Source organism: Balaenoptera acutorostrata, chromosome 3 (genome assembly GCF_949987535.1).
Source record: "Balaenoptera acutorostrata chromosome 3, mBalAcu1.1, whole genome shotgun sequence".
NCBI classification, from domain to species: domain Eukaryota; kingdom Metazoa; phylum Chordata; class Mammalia; order Artiodactyla; family Balaenopteridae; genus Balaenoptera; species Balaenoptera acutorostrata.
In genome coordinates, this window is record NC_080066.1 from 75,112,732 (window position 1) to 75,131,883 (window position 19,152).

The window sequence follows — 19,152 nt, forward strand, 5'->3', positions numbered from 1 at the left end:
TTTACTAAGCATAATATTCTCTAGGTTCATCCACATTGCTGTAAATGGCAGTATTTCATTCTTTTTTATGGCTGAGTAATATTCCATTGTATATATGTACCACATCTTAATCCATTCATCTGTTGATGGGCACTTGGGTTGCTTCCATGTCTTGGCTATTGTAAATAGTGCTGCTGTTAACATTGGTGTGCATGTATCTTTTCAAATTAGTGTTTTTATTTTTTCAGGATATATACCCAGAAGTGGAATTGCTGGGTCATATGGTAGTTCTACTTTTGTTTTTTTGAGGAACCTCCATACTGTTTTCCATGGTGGCTGCACCAATTTACATTTCCCACCGACAGTGCACAAGGGTTCCCCTTTCTTCACATCCTCTCCAGCATTTGTTATTTGCAGACTTTTTGATAGTAGCCATTCTCACAGGTGTGAGGGGGTACCTCATTGTTGTTTTGATTCATATTTCTCCAGAGATCTTTTTTAAGTAAGCTTTTCTATTTCTTGGCAGCCTCACCTTTACTTATTTTTAAATAGATCTCTAACAAAGCTGCCTCTGTATTTATTTATCCCATTCATTTTCTCCATTTCAGTTTTGTTCTAAAGATGCTCTTCTTTTGTTTTTATTTAGTGTACCTCTTTATGTTTGTTCTCGGCTTTCATGCCCATGTTCTTCTATATTCCATACTACTCTCAATCACTGTTGTTTTCTTCTTATTCTTTTATAGCTAATTGCCTTTACATGAGCGCTGGCACTTTCTCTTTATGTCCACAAACCTCTCTATTACAGAGTTTTTGGATACTGTTAGTTTGTGAGAGCATTTAGTTTCCCTCATGAAAGAACTTGTTCAGAAAAATCTACAACTTTATTCTGAGACATGTTTCATTTATAAATAACCTCTAAATAAGTTAAAATTTTTATAGTCTTACGCAAATTGTAAATACTATAAGATACCACAATTTATATAATTTTAATACTATTTGCAAGTAAAATTTATTACATTACTTTGCTCTGTCATCTTCCCTAATACTCTTTTTCATACTACTTCTCAACTTCAAAAATATTGCCTTTAGTTGAGTCTAAGATTATATATGTAATGATCATTTTGAAAATTATAAAGTAGTAGGCAATTTTTTTCTGGGTAATATGAATTTCATTCATGATTCTGTTCCTAAATTCTGACTATGATTAAATAATATGGAAAGTAATCAAATTTTGTTTCCTATCTTGTATTAGTATTTTTTGAGGGGGCCATGTCAGGCAATACTTTATAATTATTTTTTAAATTTTTATTGGAATATAGTTGATTTACAATGTTGTGTTAGTTTTAGGTGTACAACAAAGTGAATCAGTTATACATATACACATATCCACTCTTTTTTAGATTCTTTTCCCATATAGGCCATTACAGAGTATTGAGTAGAGTTCCCTGTGCTATACAGTAGGTTCTTATTAGTGATCTATTTTATATATAGTAGTGTGTATATGTCAATCCCAATCTCCCTGTATTATTATTTTTAATGAATACTAAAATCATTAAATGTCTTGTAGCAAGGAAGGGAAACATAATTTTACACAGACTGTGAAAAACCAAGATTAGATTGTCTATATTTTGTACATTTCTTACTTAGAAACATAGATTACCAGTTTTCTCCTTGGAGATTCCACTTTTACCATTGAGTTTGACAGTTCGTATTATGCAGATAAGTAGATGCTTAAATAGTTTTTTGGTAGTGATTTTTTTACATTTTTTTGATCATTTTTCTTTACTTTCAAAGTAACAGTGTTCTCATAATTATTTACAGTTGCTCATGTGTAAGGGCATGTAAACATATCTTACGTCTTCCCATGTTGTATAAGTTTTCCAGCCAGTATCAGCCTCTGCAAAACTCTACATGAATCCTTATGCAGAAACAGAGCTCAAAACACCTAAACTTGATTGGAACATAGAAGTACAAAATATTGCCATTGAATTGACCAAACCTCAGGTAAGATTCATTTGGGTATTTATAGCTTTGACTAACCTTGAATTTCAGTGGCTTTTGTCCTCTGTGATTATTCCTTCTCCAGTGCTCTGGTGGTTCTTTTGGTTTGTTATGTTGAGATTTGATATATCTCCTAAAAATAGATTATATGTGTATTTTTGAAAGAAAATAAATACCATATGTAAGAAATAGTTTTCCTTCATTTTATCTGATTTTTCCCTTATTGGTGGAGAATCTTACCAAATTATAATGAATGACATGATTCCCATTTAATTCCCAATTCTTGATGGAGGGTTTTAATAGTTTTTTTCTCCGTCAGATTTTAATAGCAGACACTCTTACATTAAATATTGTTCACTTAATTTTTAGAATAGCTATGTTGGCAGCTTTTTTTCCTTCACTTGTTTCTCAAGTTTGGTTATGTGCCTAAGGAGTTTGGATAAGACATCTGGAGAACTGGAAGTGAAAGGAGGATGGGGGATTTAGCTAATTGAGCTTTTAGCCCAGTGCAGTCCAGTACAAATATAATGCAAGTCATATGTGTAATTTAAAATTTTCTAGTAGCTACATTAGCAAAATAAGAAGAAAAGAGGAAAACAATTACTAAAATGAATAACATTTTATTTAACTTAACATACCCAAAATATTATCATTTCAACATGTAATCAAAATTAAAAATTGTTACAATATTTTATATTTTAATTTTTTTCTTAAGTCTTCAAAATCTGGGGTTTATTTTATACTTACAAATACATTTAAGTTCCGACTATCTGCATGTTAAGTACTGAATAGCCGTGTGGTAACTCTTAGGTAGAGTTGCGTTAAGAGAACATGGAGAAGATGCTGGACTTCCCCTTTCTTTATTTTACCTATAGTTTTGTGTGTGTGTGTGTGTGTGTGTGTTTCCCTCCATTTGAGCTGTTTACCAGATACACACAGAGTTGTTGTAATAGTAGTTAAGATGGGTGGTTAAATAGCTTTATCTTGCTTTAGTTATGCAATAATTTTCTGGAGCAATTTGAAATTCAGCTTATAGATAGCCACTGCTTGAAATGATGGTCCAGAGGAAAATATGTAGTTTTAGGAATCAGCATGTTTCATGTTAGTAGTTACAGATACCATATTTCATTGGATCTAAGATTTACATTTATTTCACACTTTAATATATTTGAAAATAGGATGTATATTATTATTGGTGGTATGACAGTTTAATTGGCAGTACTGTTTTCTTTTGTAGTAGAACTTAAAATTATCTTACAACTTATAATCATTGTTGTCTTAAATCTGATGAAATATATTATTGAATTACCAGGCAACTATGATGTTCACTGTTCAGAGAATTTGAAGTCTCACTATACTGAAAATATAACAAAATTTGGTGTTTATTCATGTGTATGATGTAACAAACATAACTTGGTTTTTGTTTTAATAGTACTTAAGTATGATTGACCTTTTGGAATCAGTGGATTATATGGTTAGAAATGCTCCTTACAGGAAATATAAGCCTTATTTACCACTTCATACCAATGGTCGACAATGGTAAGTTAGAATTTTTAAAAAAATGTTTTATGAGAACCATGTAATCATATAGTTAGGGACTCTCAGAGCTAAGAGACCTTTAAAGCCATGTAATGAAGCCACTTTATTTTTTTAGAGACATGAGAGGGATATCTTTTATATTATGTCCTTGTTACTTTTTTTTTTTTTTTTTTAATAAACACGTTCTCTTGTACTCCTGCTCCTAGATTATTCCCAAATTCTTAACTCACTATTCAAGACTTCCAACTTTTTTTGGATCTTATTGCCCTTCAGTAATGGATATGAACTCCAGTGTGGCAACCATATTGGGATACTATTAATTTCACACAACATGTCATTTTGTGTCTTTATGATTTTGCTTTGGCATATCCTCTTCCTGGAGTGGTTTGCTCCATTCATAATCTATTTAAGTCAGAGAATTGAAGTACTGGGGAATTGAAATGTTATCGCTGAGCTTTTGTAGGAATACAGTTAATAAGAACAAAAAAAGTAACAGTGTAGCTCTAAAACGTCAAAGCTATTTTCCTGCTGTTTCTTAAACCTTCATATTCAAATGTGCATTAACAAAATTTGATTTGCAGGTGGAAATATGCAATTGATTCTGTTCTTGAAGTTCATATAAGAAGGTATACACGGATGTGGTCATGGAGTAATATAAAAAAACACAGGCAATTGCTCAAGAGTTATAAAAGTGCCTACAAAAATAAGCTAACCCAAACTAAAGTCCCAGAAGAAATACAGAAACAAATTCAGGTATATCTTGCATATATTGGTGAGAGCTATTATTTGTTAAATTATCCTTTAATGTTAATTTAATTTAATTTAAATTTAAATTTAAATATAATTTTAGAAAGAACAGAACTGAGCTCTTTTTAAGAGAATTGTATGGAAAATGCAGAGTATTTTTCCCCCTGTTTTTTCCTTTGAAAAAAAGCTTCCTAATATCAGGGTACTTGTAAACTATTTGGAGAAATGTGTTTGGTTTTTATAATAATGTTTAGAAAATCAATATCAGAGCTGTTCAAATATGTGTTTAATATTAGCTAGATGTGTATTGTTAGTTTTGTTTGGCTTTTTTTTTTAAGAGTTCAAAGTATTATTTGTAAAAAATAGTTCTTATGCTCAAGATAGGAGTCTTATTTACCCCCTTCTGAAATATAGAAAAACACTACACTGAATACATAATTTGCTTAATATCATCTGATCTTGAGTATATCACTGTTTTTGCTACAAATTCATAACATAAAGAATTAATCGAATTGTTTTTCTGAAATATATAACAATCACTAATATTATATATTAGGAAAAGCATCAAGTTTCTTAGTATCTTAGATCTGGTATTCTCATGTATAAAATGGAAACAGTATCTGTCTTACAGAGTTGTGAGAATTGCATGAAATAACACATAGAGCATGTGGCACACAGGTCACCCACTACATGTTAGATTCCTCTTACATAAATTCCCCAAGTTGGTTTCTGCTTTAGTGTACTTGATTTGAGGAATTTTACATTCTTAAATTTTGTGTTTTATTAAGGTGCCTTTAGTACGATGATTGTGAAATAACAGAGAAAAGGGGGAGTCAGAAGTAACAACCATAAGGCTAATACCTAAAACAGGTCCCCCCTCCTAAATATTTTTGTTTCCATTTGCATGTATGGCTATCTCTGTATTACAGTGGTCTCATTAAAATTCTTATTTTCATATTGTATTTAACAAGCATTTACTTTCTTGAAAAACTGTTTCTCACATTGCAAAAAATAAAAATGTAAAATCCAAGTGTACATTCACATTTATACTTACACTTTCAATAGATCACAAATGCTGTTTGTTCATGGACTAGAATAAGCCTAGAAATCATAGAAGAAAAGAATTTTTTTAATCTAATGACCATCTTCTTTGTTTACAAGTGTCTCTTTGTTTTTTAGGATTTGGAGAGGCCACTAGATGTTTTTAACATAATTTTAGCAAGGCAACAAGCACAAGTTGAGGTAATGTTTTCTTCTTTTTTTTTTCTTCATGATATTTTTTTTTTTTTTAAACTGGAGTATATTTGCTTTACAGTGTTGGGTTAATTTCTGCTGTACAACGAAGTGAATCAGCTATATGTATACATACATCCTCTCCCTCTTGGACCTCCCTCCCATCCCCCCATCCCACCCATCTAGGTCACCACAGAGCACCGAGGTGAGCTCCCTGTGCTATATATACAACAGGTTCCCACTATCTATCTATTTTACACGTAGTGTATATATGTCAGTCATTTTTATTAGCTGATTTTATGTTTTAAACATGTTAATACTACTCCTTTAAACCTGGGATCAAGAAATTTAAGTTTCATGGGAAGTTGTTTAGATTTACTCACGTGAGAATAAAGGTTGAGTTTTCATGTCTTAATTTAGTCTCAGGAGAAAATTAATTGGAATATTGGAGGAAAAACCCCACTAATATGAAGGGGCAAATTTTCTAATTTTATAACTAAAAATTTGCTAACCCCCCAAAAGAAAGTAAGTAAAAGTCATCCATAATCCTAGCAATACAGAATGCTGGTGTTAACATTTTGATATGTAGGCTTCTAGTTTTTCTCTCATGCATATGTACCTATTTATACTTTGTATTCCCCATTTCTTTCCCTTTATTTCCTCTTCCCTCCCTTCCTTCCTCCTTTCTTTAACCCATTTTCTTTTCTTCCCTCCTTCCCTCCTTCTTTCCCTCTTCTCTTCCTTTCTTTTTTTTCTAAAATTGGACTCAATCTGTCTGTAATGTTTTGTAATTGCTGACTTATCCCACTTGGTACCTTGTCCTCATTGTTCCATGTCATTTCTATTATTCTGTAACATGACTTTTTTGGTAAACAAAAAAATAAATTATAAGTGCAATAAACTCATTATAGAAAAGTTAGAAAATAAAGATCCACAAAAAAAGAAAATAGAAATACCCATTATCTCACACACTAAAGATAACTACTGTTAATACCTTTTTGTGTATTCTTCCAGGCTTTTTTATAGTCATAGATCTTTATACACATACTCATTTTTTTAAATGGGATTAAAGCATATGCACTTGTTCATTCATATACTTAGTAAATGCTCATTGAGTGCCTGTTGTACTAAGATAATAGTCAAGAGTGTAGACTTGGGAGTCAGATGGTCTGGATTCTAATCCCAGCTTTGCTGTCTGCTTCTTGTTTGACCTTGAGTTGACTATTTAACCTGCCTGTGCCTCAGTTTCCTCATTTGTAAAACAATATTAATTCACAGTACCTACATCATAGGGTTATTGTGTGGAGTACCTGATAAACTACATAAACCACTTAGACTATTATGTGCCTGGCACAATTCTATGTGCATATTATGTACATCTCATCACCCTTGCCGTATTCTGTTTGTTAGAAACAAGTTACAGGTCATGCCCACACTCAAGGGAAGGGGACTGTCCAAGCGTAAGGACACCAGGAGGGAGAAGTTTTAGGGCAGGTGGGGGATGAGTACAACATGTGGAAAAAAAAAAGTGAGGAACTCACTATTGAGAAGGTCACTTCTCCAAGTGTTGACTTCCCTCCACCATCTGCCTACTTTGCTAACTTTTCAGAGTCTGTGGTAGATGCTTTTTATGTTTTCTCCAGAATTTTTTGTTGTAATAAGCTATGAAGGATGTGTTGTAGAGGGCTTAGGCCATCATGGAACTGAAAGTTCATCATTGGATTTAGCCGTAAAGAAATCATTTGAAGAGCAAGTTTTATAGAATAGTATGGGTAGAAATTTGATAGGAATGAGAGAGAGTGGAAGATGAGGAATTGGAGAGACTAAGTACAGACAGTTATGATACTTCACTGTAAGTGGAAAGCAAGATAAAGGGAGTGGCAACTCGTGGGGATTGTGGAGTCAAGAAAAGGTTTTGTAAGTTGCTTTTCTTTCTTTAAAAAAAAGTTACAGTGTTCTGTTTTATATAGTATTCCATAGAATTGTTTATCCAACATAATTTTAAATAACTGACTAGTATTCAGTTCTGTTCGTATACCAGAATTTGCTTACTATTTCCCACTGGTTATATTTGATTATAAATGACACTACAGTGAGGAGCGTTGTCTTTACATTTTCTCAAGCGTCTCTTATTTTCTTAAGGACAAATTCCCCAAGGTGGGGCAGAGAGTGTGAATATTTTAAAAGGTATTTGCTACTACCGTGGATTTGTTCCTGCGAATTAGAGAAACATTTTGCCAGAAGAAACAGATAATTCTAATCCTCCCTAAATTAAGTTGCTTCGGTTTAATTGGGTGTTCTTAATACTACTTATCAGTTGCTTCAAAATTGAAGGAAGAAGATAAATTATTGGATGCTGTGGCTAAAGAAGGATGGGGTGTAGATGAAGAGAAGGCAATTAGATTCATCCAATTTTGATGTTTTTTCATTATAGTGGAAAATCTGCAGGGCCAGAGAGTTTAAAATGTAGGCAGAGGATTGGATGAAGTTATTTACCTTGGCCTCTTAGCTGGACAGGGAAGGGAAGTGAAGGCAACAGAGGTGGTATTGAGGAAAAAGTGAAAGGGTTCTGCATACCTCTTCATATTAAATTTTATACACATTTTAAAATTTATGGTCTCATAGATATATTTTACTGTGAAAAGTAAAAACGCATACTAATCTTCTATGCTAGGAGTATAAAGAAGTTAAATGTTATTTCATATAAAATATAAACAAATCAGCTATATATTTTTTTACCCATTACATTTCTGACTGCTGAAAATGGATTAAGCTTGACAAAAGATAGTTAGAGCTGAGATATAACTGGGACCATCTGTGATTTTGTGGGCAGATATAGACCTATTCCCCGATTATTTGTTTAATGTCTACTTGTCGAAGATAACTTATTTAACTTAGTTTATACTGAGTTGTTAATGAAACTTATTCTCTTTACTATAGAATTCAGCTCTTTAACTTGTCTTTTGGATTATTTCACTTTTTGGTACACACAGAAGCTTGCAGTATGTTACCAATTCACTACCAATTTAAAATATTTTAAAGTTAAAGTGGGAAAATTATTTACTTATTCAGGAAATGAGAATATAGAGTCTAAATTACTTAAGCCCTATATTCTTTTTATCCTTTTGTTTTCCACTTTTGAGTTATTCGTCTGTATTTTATTGAAAAGTGGGTAAAGACAAGGAGCAGCAGATAATCAAGCCAGGATTTGTTGAGAAACAGGATGAAATGAGATTTGAGGACTTTATAATTTTATTTATATTCTGTCCCCCAAACATGTTCATAGTTAGCAAGTCAACAATGTATGTGAATTATGAAATAGGATTGTTAAATTTTATTTTTGAGTGTGGAAGTATCTTCCTTTCAGGGAACTTTTCATTTTAAAAATCTGTCATAGTAGCTCCTTACCTTATAAATTTGGAAGACACATTGCTCAGAAGAATTTTACTTGAAACATTAACTTACTCACAAAATGCAGCTTCGTCAGAAAGCTATCAGTAGGTGTGAGAAGTATATAAATTAATAGACTACATTAACCAAATAATGTTGAGAATCGTTTCAGAAGGAACTAGCTTTATTGACTGCTTTTAACTTAATTTAATGTTAAAAAAATTAACCATTGTTCTTACCTGGCTACACCTGAAAGTGAAGAGGGCATTTATTCTTTAATTCAATTTTTTGATTTTTATTTTTTAGGTGATTCGATCTGGGCAAAAATTAAGGAAAAAGTCTACTGACAGAGGCGAGAAGCGTGGAGGCTGGTTTAGTGGGTTTTGGGGTAAGAAGGAATCTAAGAAAAAAGATGAAGAATCTTTGATTCCTGAAAGTAAGTTCCAAGTCAGATAGTTTATTGTACACTGATAAGGAAAAAATATATAAATTATGTTTTAGCCAGTTAGTTGAATTTTATTTTATAATGTTTTTGAAATAAAAGCTTAGTATAGTAAACATATAAACGAATACATCAGGATAGAACATTCCCATGTTTATTTAACTAAAATAAAACTTTGAATTTTTGAGAAAAGTTATTTGTGTGAAATTTTAAAACTTGAAATTCAGAAATCTCACAGGTAGCATTCCTTATTGTTACTTTTTTACATGGATATTTAATTAGATGTTTCACTTAATTTTTAATATACTTAGGGAATTATAAAATTGTTATGTGACAGCTGAATTCCCTTAATGGTGTCTCTTTGCGTTTTCTTGACCTAAACAAGCAAATACATGATGTTTAACAAGTCAAAATAGTATATTAGAGGAAATTACTTCGCTGCTTTTGCTTTAGCATTTGTGTCTATTGATTTTAGGCCACTCGTTAGTTTGGTTTGATTTTTTTTATTGTATCTGTAAGACTGAAGCAATTGATTTCTTAAAATATTATCTTTTTGTAGCTATTGATGACCTTATGACACCAGAGGAAAAGGATAAGCTCTTCACGGCTATTGGTTATAGTGAGAGCACCCACAACCTAACTTTACCCAAGCAGGTAATTATTTAGGTGGTTTCATTTTTCTGTGTTATCTTGAATTGGGTTAAACAAGTTATTGATTTTTAAAGTAACTAATAAAAATACGTTACAGTTTGTTTCTGCTTTACTTTTTGTTAAATGTTTCAGTCAGACCTTACCAATTAAAACTGTCTCCAACTTTAGATTTAGTTGCTTTAATGAATGTGAGAATAACCTGATAAAAAGTACTTATTATAGAGGTAAATTAAGTCTTTTAAAAATTTTATCTTAAAAAATCTGTGTGTGTGAAATGTAAGTCATGTATAAAAGAGTCATCAAAACCAAAATGTATTGCTCATTTGATTTGTCATAAAGAACAGCTGTGTAATTACTATTGGTTAAATTATGGACTGTGCAATAGATAGGGCATTATTGTGAGATCTATCTCTGTTCTTTCATTGTGTGTATTTTGCTCACTTTCATTGTTGTATAGGTATTTTCATTTGAAAATACCACAACTTATTTATTCATACTTTTGTTTATGGGCATTTGGGTTGTCTTTGTTTTTTGGTTGTTATGCTACTATTAACTTCTTGTAAATGTCTTTTAGTGGGCATATGAGATTTTCTGCTCAGTATATCCTTAGGAGTAGAATTGGTGTATCATAGGATATGAGTATGTTTAACTTTAATAGATTCTGCTAAATACTTTTCCAATGTGAAAAACATTTCCATCAGTGGTGTATGAAGATTCTTATTGTTCCACATCTTTACCAACCCTTACCATCAGTCTTTTAAATTTATCCATTCTAAATGGTGAGTATGTAGTATTACATTGTGGTTTTAATTTGTGTTTTCTGGATGACTGGAGAGGTTTTTCACTTTCTTGTACTGTTGTAGGCCTGATAGATATCCTCTTTTGTGAAGTAGCTTTTGAGTCTCTTGTTCATTATTGGGTTGTCTTTTCCTTATTGGTTTGTAGGAGTCTTTTATGTATTTGTTAAGTTACATTACATCCCTAGAAATTAGTCATTTTATAACTGGGAGTTTGTACCTTTGACTACCTTCACCAATTTCCCCCATACCCTGCTCCCTGTTCCTGGCAACCACCAGTCTATTCTCTGGTCTTTTTAGATTCCACATATAAGTGAGACCATACAGTATTTGTCTTTCTCTGTTCGACTTACTTTACTGAGCATAATGTCCTCAAGCTACATCCATGTTGTTGCAGGATTTCCTTCCTTTTTTATGGCTAAATAATATTCCATTGTGTATATCCACACCACATTTTCTTTATTTTTTCATCAGTCAGTGGACACCTAGGTTGTTATAATGTCTTGGCTGTTGTGAATAATGCTTCAGTGAACATGGGAGTGCACATATCTCTTTGAGATATTGATTTCATTTCCTTCAGATAAATATCCAGAAGTGGAATTGCTGGATCATAAGGTACTTCTCTATTTAGTTTTTTGAGGAGCCTCCTCACTGGTTCTTATAGTGACTATACCAATTTACATTCCCACCCACAGTGTACAAGCATGGGAATATAAATTGGTACAGAATGATAGCCATTCTAACAGGTGTGAGGTGATATCTCATTGTGGTTTCTTATTTTTTTTTTTTCTAAAGAACATTAGCAAATGTATTTCCCTCCATATGAAGTTATTAATGTTTTTTAATTGAAGTATAGTTGATTTACAATATTATATTAGTTTCAGGTGTACATCATTAGTGATTCAGTATTTTTATAGATTATGCTCCATTTAAAGTTCTTACAAAATAATGACTATATTTCCCTGTGATGTACAATATATCCTTGTTGCTTATTATTTTATATATAATAGTTTGTACCTTTTAATTTCCAAACACCTTTTGTGCCCATCCCCCTTTCCCTTGCCCATCTGGTAACCACTAGTTTGTTCTCTATATCTGTTGATGGACATTTAGGTTGCTTCCATATCTTAGCTATTGTATGTAATACTGCTGTGAACATTGGGGTGCATGTATCTTTTTGAATTAGTGTTTTCGTTTTCTTCAGATACACACCCAGGAGTGGAATTGCTGGATCATATGACAGTTCTACTTTCAGTTTTCTGAGGAACGGCTATACTGTTTTCCATAGTGGCTGCACCAATTTACATTACCACCAATAGTGTAGGAGGGTTCCCTTTTCTCCACTCCCTCTTCAACATTTGTTTGTTATTTGTGGACTTTCTGATAATAACCATTTTGACAGGCGTGAGGTGATATCTCATTTCAGTTTTGACTTGCATTTCTCTGATGATTAGGCATGTTGAACTTTTTTTCATGTGTCTTTTGGCCATCTCTGTATCTTCAGTGAAAAAAACGTCTACTCGGGTGTTCTTCCCATTTTTTTAAATCAGGTTAGTTGTCTTTTGATACTGAGTTGTATGAGTTGTTTATATATTTTGGATATTAATCCCTTATTGGTAATATCACCTGAAAATATTTTCCCTTACATGGTAGGTTGCCTTTCCATTTTGTCAGTGGTTTCCTTTGCTGTGCAAACGCTTTTAAGTTTAATAGGGCCTGTTTATTTATTTTTGCTTCTGTTTCTTTTGCCTTAGGAGACAGACCAAAAAAATATTGCTGCAATTTGTGTCAGAGAATATTCTGCCTTTGTTCCCTTCTGTGAGTTTTATGGTTTCAGGTCTTACATTTAGGTCTTCGGTCCATTTTGAGTTTATTTTTGTATGTGGGGTGAGGAAATGTTCTAATTTCATTCTTTTACATGTACTGTCCAGTTTTCCCAGCATCACTTATTGAAGAGATTGTCTTTTCTCTATTGTATATTCTTCCCTCTTTTGTCATAGATTAATTGACCGTAAGTGTGTGGGTTTATTTCTGGGCTCTCTATTCTGTTCTGTTGATCTCTGTGTCTGTTTTTATGCAGGTACCATACCGTTTTGATTACTGTAGCTTTGTAGTATACTCTGAAATCAGGTAGCGTGATACCTCTAGCTTTGTTCTTTTTTCTCAAAATTACTTTGGTAATTTGGAGTCTTTTATGGTTCCATATAAATTTTAGAATTATTTGTTCTAGATCTGTGAAAAATATCATGGGTACTTTGATAGGGGTGACATTAAATCGGTAGATTGCTTTGGGTAGTATGGCCATTTTAACAATATTAATTCTTCCAACTTAAGAACATGGGTTATCTTTTCATTTCTTTGTATCATCTTCAATTTCCATTATCGGCATTTTATAATTTTCAGAGTATAGGTCTTTCACCTTCTTGGTTAAGTTTATTCCTAAGCTATTTTATTCTTTTTGATGTGATTTTAAATGTGATTGTTACCTTGCATTCTGTTCCTGATCATTCATTACTAGTGTATAAAAAAGCAACAGATTTCTGTTGATTAATCGTCTATCCTGCAACTTTACTGAATTCATTTATTAGTTCTAAGAGTTTTTAGGCAGAGCCTTTAGGCTTTTCTATATATAGTGTAATGTCATCTGAAAACAGTGATAGTTTTACTTCTTCCCTTCCAATTTAGATACCTTTTATTTCTTTTTCTCGTCTGATGGCTGTGGTTAGGACTTCCAATGGTATGTTAAATAGAAGTGGTGAGAGTGGGCATTCTTGTCTTGTTCCTGATTTTAGAGGAAAAGCTTTTAGCTTTTTGGCATTGAGTATGATGTTAGCTGTGGGTTTGTCATAAATGCTCTTTATTATGTTAAGATATGTTCCGACTGTACCAACTGTGATGAGAGTTTTGTCATGAATGGATGTTGAATTTTGTCAAATGCTTTTTCTTCATCTACTGAGATGATCATGTGTTTCTTATCCTTCCTTTTGTTAATGTGGTGTATCATATTGATTGATTTGTGAATATTGAACCATCCTTACATCCTTGGAATAAATCCTACTTGATCATGGTGTATGATCCTTTTTATATATTGTTGAATTCAGTTTGCTAATATATTGTTGAGGACTTTTGCAACAATATTCATCAGAGATATTGGCCTGTAGTTTTTTTTTTTGTAGTGTCTTTGGTTTTGGTATCAGGGTATTGGTGGCCTCAGAGAATGAATTTGGTAGTGTTCCTTCCTCTTCAGTTTTTTGGAATAGTTTGAGAAGGATAGGTAATAACTCTTCTTTATATGTTTAGTAGAATTTCGCTATGAAGCTGTTTGGTTCTGTACTTTTGTTTGCTGGGAAATTTCTGATTAACTCAATTTTACTACTAATGGTCAGTCTGTTCAGATTGTCTGTTTCTTCTTGATTTAGTCTTGGAAGGTTGTATGTTTCTAGAAATTCGTCAATTTCTTCCAGAAAAGTTGTCCAATTTGTTGGCATATAACTGTTCATAGTATTCTCTTAAGCTTTTTGCATTTCTGTGATAATGGTTGTTATTTCTCCTCTTCCATTTCTTGTTTTGTTTGTGTGGGTTCTCTCTTTTCACCTTGGTTCTCTCTTTTCACCTTGGTGAGCCTAGTTATTGGTCTCTATTTTATTTATTTCCTCTCTGATCTTTATTATTTTCTTCCTTCTGCTGACTTTGGTCTTTGTGTCTTCTTTTTCTTATTACTTTAGATGGTAAGTTTGGTCGTTTACTTGAGATTTTTCTTATTTCTTAAGGTAGGCCTGTATTGATATAAAGTTCTTTCTCAGAACTGCTTTCACTGCATACCATAGATTTTGGAAAGTTGTGTTTCCATTTTCGTTCGTCTGGAGATATTTTATCATTTCCTCTTTGATTTCTTCATTGACTTTTTGGTTTTTTAATAGCATATTGTTTAGGCTCCATGTGTTCATGCTTGTCCCTCTTTGCTTCCTGTAGTTGATTTCTAGTTTCATACCACTGTGGTTGGAAGAATTGCTTGATATGATTTCTATCCTCTTAAATTTGTTGAGACTTGTTTTGTGGGCTAGCATATGATATATCATGGAGAACATTCCATGTGCATTTGAAAACAATGTGTATTTTTCTGTTTTTGGATGGAATGTCCTATAGATATCTATTAAGTCCATCTGGTCTGTTGTGTCATTTAAGACCACTGTTTCCTCATTGATTTTCTGTCTAGATGATCTGTCCATTGATGTAAGTGGAGCGTTAAAGTCCCCTACTATTATTGTATTATTGTCAGTTTCTCCCTTTATGTCTGTTAATATTTGCTTTATATATCTCGGTGCTCCTGTATTTGGTGCATATATGTTAATGAGTGTTATATTCTATTTTTATATTGATCTCTTTTTCATTATATAATGCCTTTCTTTGTCTTTTTTAAATAGACTTTGTTTCAAAGTCTGTTTTTTCTGATATGAGTATTGCTCCCCTCAATATCTTGTCATTTCCATTTGCGTGAAATATCTTTTACCATCCCCTCACTTTCAGTCTATGTGTGTCTTTAGCTCTGAAGTGAGTTTCTTGTAAGCAGCATAAAGATGGGTCTTGTTTTCTTATCCAACCAGCCATCCTTTGTCTTTGATTGGAGCATTTAATCTGTTAACATTTAAAGTAATTACTGATAGGTGTGTACTTACTGCCTTTTTGTTACTTGTTTTCCAGTGTTTTTGTAGTTCTTCCCTGTTCTTCTTCTTTTAGTTTCTTCCCTTTTGGTTTGATGATTTTCTTTAGTGCTATGCTTGTGTTCTTACTCTGTATTTTTTGTATATCTATTGTAGGTTTTTGATTTATGGTTACCGCAAGGTTCACGTATGTTGACCTATAACTATACTTACTTGTTCTAAATAGGAAGTCATTTAAGCTCAAGCACATTCTAAGTGATCTACATTTTTTTCTCCCCTCCTTCACATTTTGATGTCACACACATTTGATGTCATATTTTACATCTTCATGTTTATCCCTTTACTGATTGTTATAGTTATAGTTGATTTTATAATTTTGTTCTTTTCGTCTCCATGATAGCTTAGTTGATTGATTCTCAGCCTTTACTATCTATTTGCCTTTACTAGTGGACTTCCCTTCCTACCTGATTTTATGTGGGTCTTTCTTACAGCCTTGGTTTTGCAGGAGTCTTTTTGCCAGTCTGCAGTTAGTTTTCTATGAGAATTGTTTACATGTAGACATATTTTGATGTGTTCATGTTGGGTAGTTGAGTTCATTTCACATCCTCCTACTGTGCCATCTTGATCTTCTCCCTCATTGTGGTTTTGAATTGCATTTCCCTGATGATTAGTGATGTTGAGCATCTTTTTATATACCTGTTGGCCATTTGAATATCCTCTTTGGAAAAATGTCTATTCAGGTCCTTCACCCAATTTTTAATTGGATTATTATTATTATTATTATTATTTTGCTATTGAGTTGTATGAGTTCCTTTTATATTTTTCTTATTAACCCCTTATCAGATATGTGGTTTGCAAATATTTTCTCCCATTCTGTATGTTGCCTTTTCATTGTGTTGCTTCCTTTTCTATGCAGAAGCTTTTTAGTTTGATGTTGTCCTGCTTATTTATTTTTGCTTTTCTTGCTTCTGCTTTCAGTGTCATATCCATAAAATCATTGCCAAGACTGCTGTCAGGGAGCTTTTTCCCTGTGCTTTCTTCTAGGAGTTATGGCTTCAGGTCTTACATTTAAGTCGTTAACCCATTTCTAGTTAATTTTTGTGAGTGGTGTAAGATAGGGGACCAGGGACTTCCCTGGTGGTGCAGTGGTTAAGAATCCATCTGCCAAGACAGGGGACACAGGTTCGATCCCTGGTCCGGGAAGATCCCACATGCTGCGGAGCAGATAAACCCGTGCACCACAGCTACTGATCCTGTGCTCTAGAGCCTGTGAGCCACAACTACTGAGCCCACGTGCCACAACTACTGAAGCCCGTGTGCCTAGAGCCCATGCTCTGCAACAGAGAGAAGCCATCGCAATAAGAAACCTGCGCACTGCAAGGAAGAGTAGCCCCCACTCACCACAACTAGTGAAAGCCTGTGTGCAGCAACAAAAACCCAACACAGCCATAAATAAATGAATTAAAAAAAAAAAAGGGGACCAGTTTCATTCTTTTGCACTTGAATATCCAGTTTTTCTCGCACCATTTAATAAAGAGACTATCTTTTCTCCATTGAGTATTCTTGGGGTTTTTTTCAAATATTAGTTAACCATATGTGCATGGATTTATGTCTGTGCTCTCGATTATGTTCTGTTGGTCTGTGTGTCTGTTTTAATGCCAGGACCATATTGTTTTGATTTCTGTAGCTTTGTAATATAGTTTGAAATTAGGAAGTGTTATGCCTAGTCTAGCTTTGTGGGGTTTTTTTTTCCTCTCAAGATTGCTTTTGCTATTCAGGGTCTTTTGTGGTTCCATGCAAAATGCCATTGGAGTTTGTAGGGATTGCATTGAATCTATAGATTACTTTGGGTAGTATGTACATTTTTAAAAGCATTAATTTTTCCAATCAATAAACAAAGCATAGCTTTTCTGTTTATGTTTTCTTTAGTTTCTTTCATGAGTGTCTTATAGTTTGCAGCATAGATATCTTTAACCTCCTTTGTTAAATTTATTCCTAATTATTTTATTGTTTTTTTGCTGTTGTAAATGGGATTGCTTAAAATTTTTCTTCAAATTAGTGTATAGAAACAACTGATTTTGTATGCTAATTTTGTATCCTGCAACTTTACTGAATTTTTTCATTAGTTCTAACTTTTTTTGGTGGAGTCTTTAGGATTTTCTCTACGTAAGACATATCATGTGCAGAGAGAGGCAATTTTCCTTCTTCCTTTCCAATTTGGATGCATTTTGTTTCTTTTTCTTGCCCGATTTCTCTGGCTAGGACTTCAAATGCTATGTTTAATGGTAGTGGTGAGAGTGGGCACCGTTGTCTTGTTCGTGATCTTGGGGAAGAACTTTTTACCTTTCAACATTGAGTATGGTGTTAGCTGTGGGCTTGTCATATATGGCCTTTATTATGTTGAGGTACATTCCTTCTATACCCAATTTATTGAGAGTTTTTATTGTGAACGGATGTAGAATTTTGTCAAATGTTTTTTCTGAATCTACTGAGATAGTCATGTGATTTTTATCTTTTTATTCATGTGATATATTACATTAATTTCTTTTCGTATGTTGAACCATCCATCCTTACATCCCAGAGATGAATCCTAGTTGATTATGGTATATGATCTTTTTACTGTGCTGCTGAATTTGGCTTGATAGTATTTTGTTGAGAATTTTTGTATCTGTGTTTATCAGTGATATTGGCCTGTAGTTTTCTTTTCTCATAGTGTCCTTTTCTGGCTTTAATATCAGGGTAATGCTGGACTTGTAAAATGAGTTTGGGAGTATTCCTATTTTTCTGAGGAGTTTTGAGAGGATTGGTGTAGATTCTTTAAATGTTTGATAGAATTCATCAGTGAAAACATTTGGTCCTGGGCTTTTTTTTCTTGGGATATTTTTAATTACTCATTCAATCTCCTTCATTATTGTTTTATTCAGATTTTCTGTTCATGATTCATTCTTGGTAGATTATGTTTCCCAGAATTTATCAATTTCTTTTAGGTTTTCCAATTTGTTGGTGGATAGCTGTTCATAGTAATCACTCTTATGGTCTTTGGTATTTTTGTGGTATCAGTTGTAATGTTTCTTCTTTAATTTATAATTTTATTTATATGTGTTGTTTCTTTTTTTTGTTAGTCTATCTAAAGGTTTGTCAGTTTTGCTTTTCTTTTCAAAGAACCAACTGTTGGTTTTATTAATCTCCATTGTGTTTCTGTTTTTCTGCTGTATTCTCTTTTTCATTTATTTCTGCTGTAATGTTTATTATTTCCTTTATTCTTCTAACTTTGGGCCTAGTTTGTTCTTTCATAGTTCTTTGAGGTGTAAATTTAGGTTGTTTACTTAGATCTTTCTTTTTTCTTGATGTAGGCGTTCATCACTATAAACTTTCCTCTTAAAACTGCTTTTGCTGCATCCAGTAAGTTTGGTATGTTGTATTCCCATTTTTGTTTGTCTCATGATACTTTTTATTTTCCCTTTTGATTTCTTCCTTGATCCAGGAGTGTGTTCAGGAGTGTGTTGTTTAATTTCCATGTATTTGTGAATTTTGTAGTTTTATTATTATTACTGATTTCTAGTTTCATTTCATTGTGATTGGAAAGACACTTGATATAATGTGTATCTTCTTGAATATTTTGAGACTTTTTTGTGGTCTAATGTATGATCTATCCTAGAAAATATTCCATTTATTCCAGAAGAGTATTTATTCTGCTGCTGTTTGGTGGAAT

General features: G+C 32.8%; 1 protein-coding gene across 4 annotated transcripts in view; it reads left to right on the plus strand.

Moving 5' to 3' along the window:
* Positions 1–19,152, plus strand: part of VPS13C (vacuolar protein sorting 13 homolog C) — a 197,130-nt gene that overhangs the window by 52,062 nt on the left and 125,916 nt on the right. For all 4 annotated transcript variants that reach the window (XM_057542575.1, XM_057542576.1, XM_057542577.1 and 1 more), the window contains exons 11-16: positions 1,856–1,983; positions 3,413–3,519; positions 4,101–4,272; positions 5,446–5,508; positions 9,196–9,325; positions 9,891–9,985. In XM_057542575.1, coding sequence (XP_057398558.1) covers positions 1,856–1,983; positions 3,413–3,519; positions 4,101–4,272; positions 5,446–5,508; positions 9,196–9,325; positions 9,891–9,985 — 695 coding nt within the window. The remainder of the gene's footprint in view (positions 1–1,855; positions 1,984–3,412; positions 3,520–4,100; positions 4,273–5,445; positions 5,509–9,195; positions 9,326–9,890; positions 9,986–19,152) is intronic.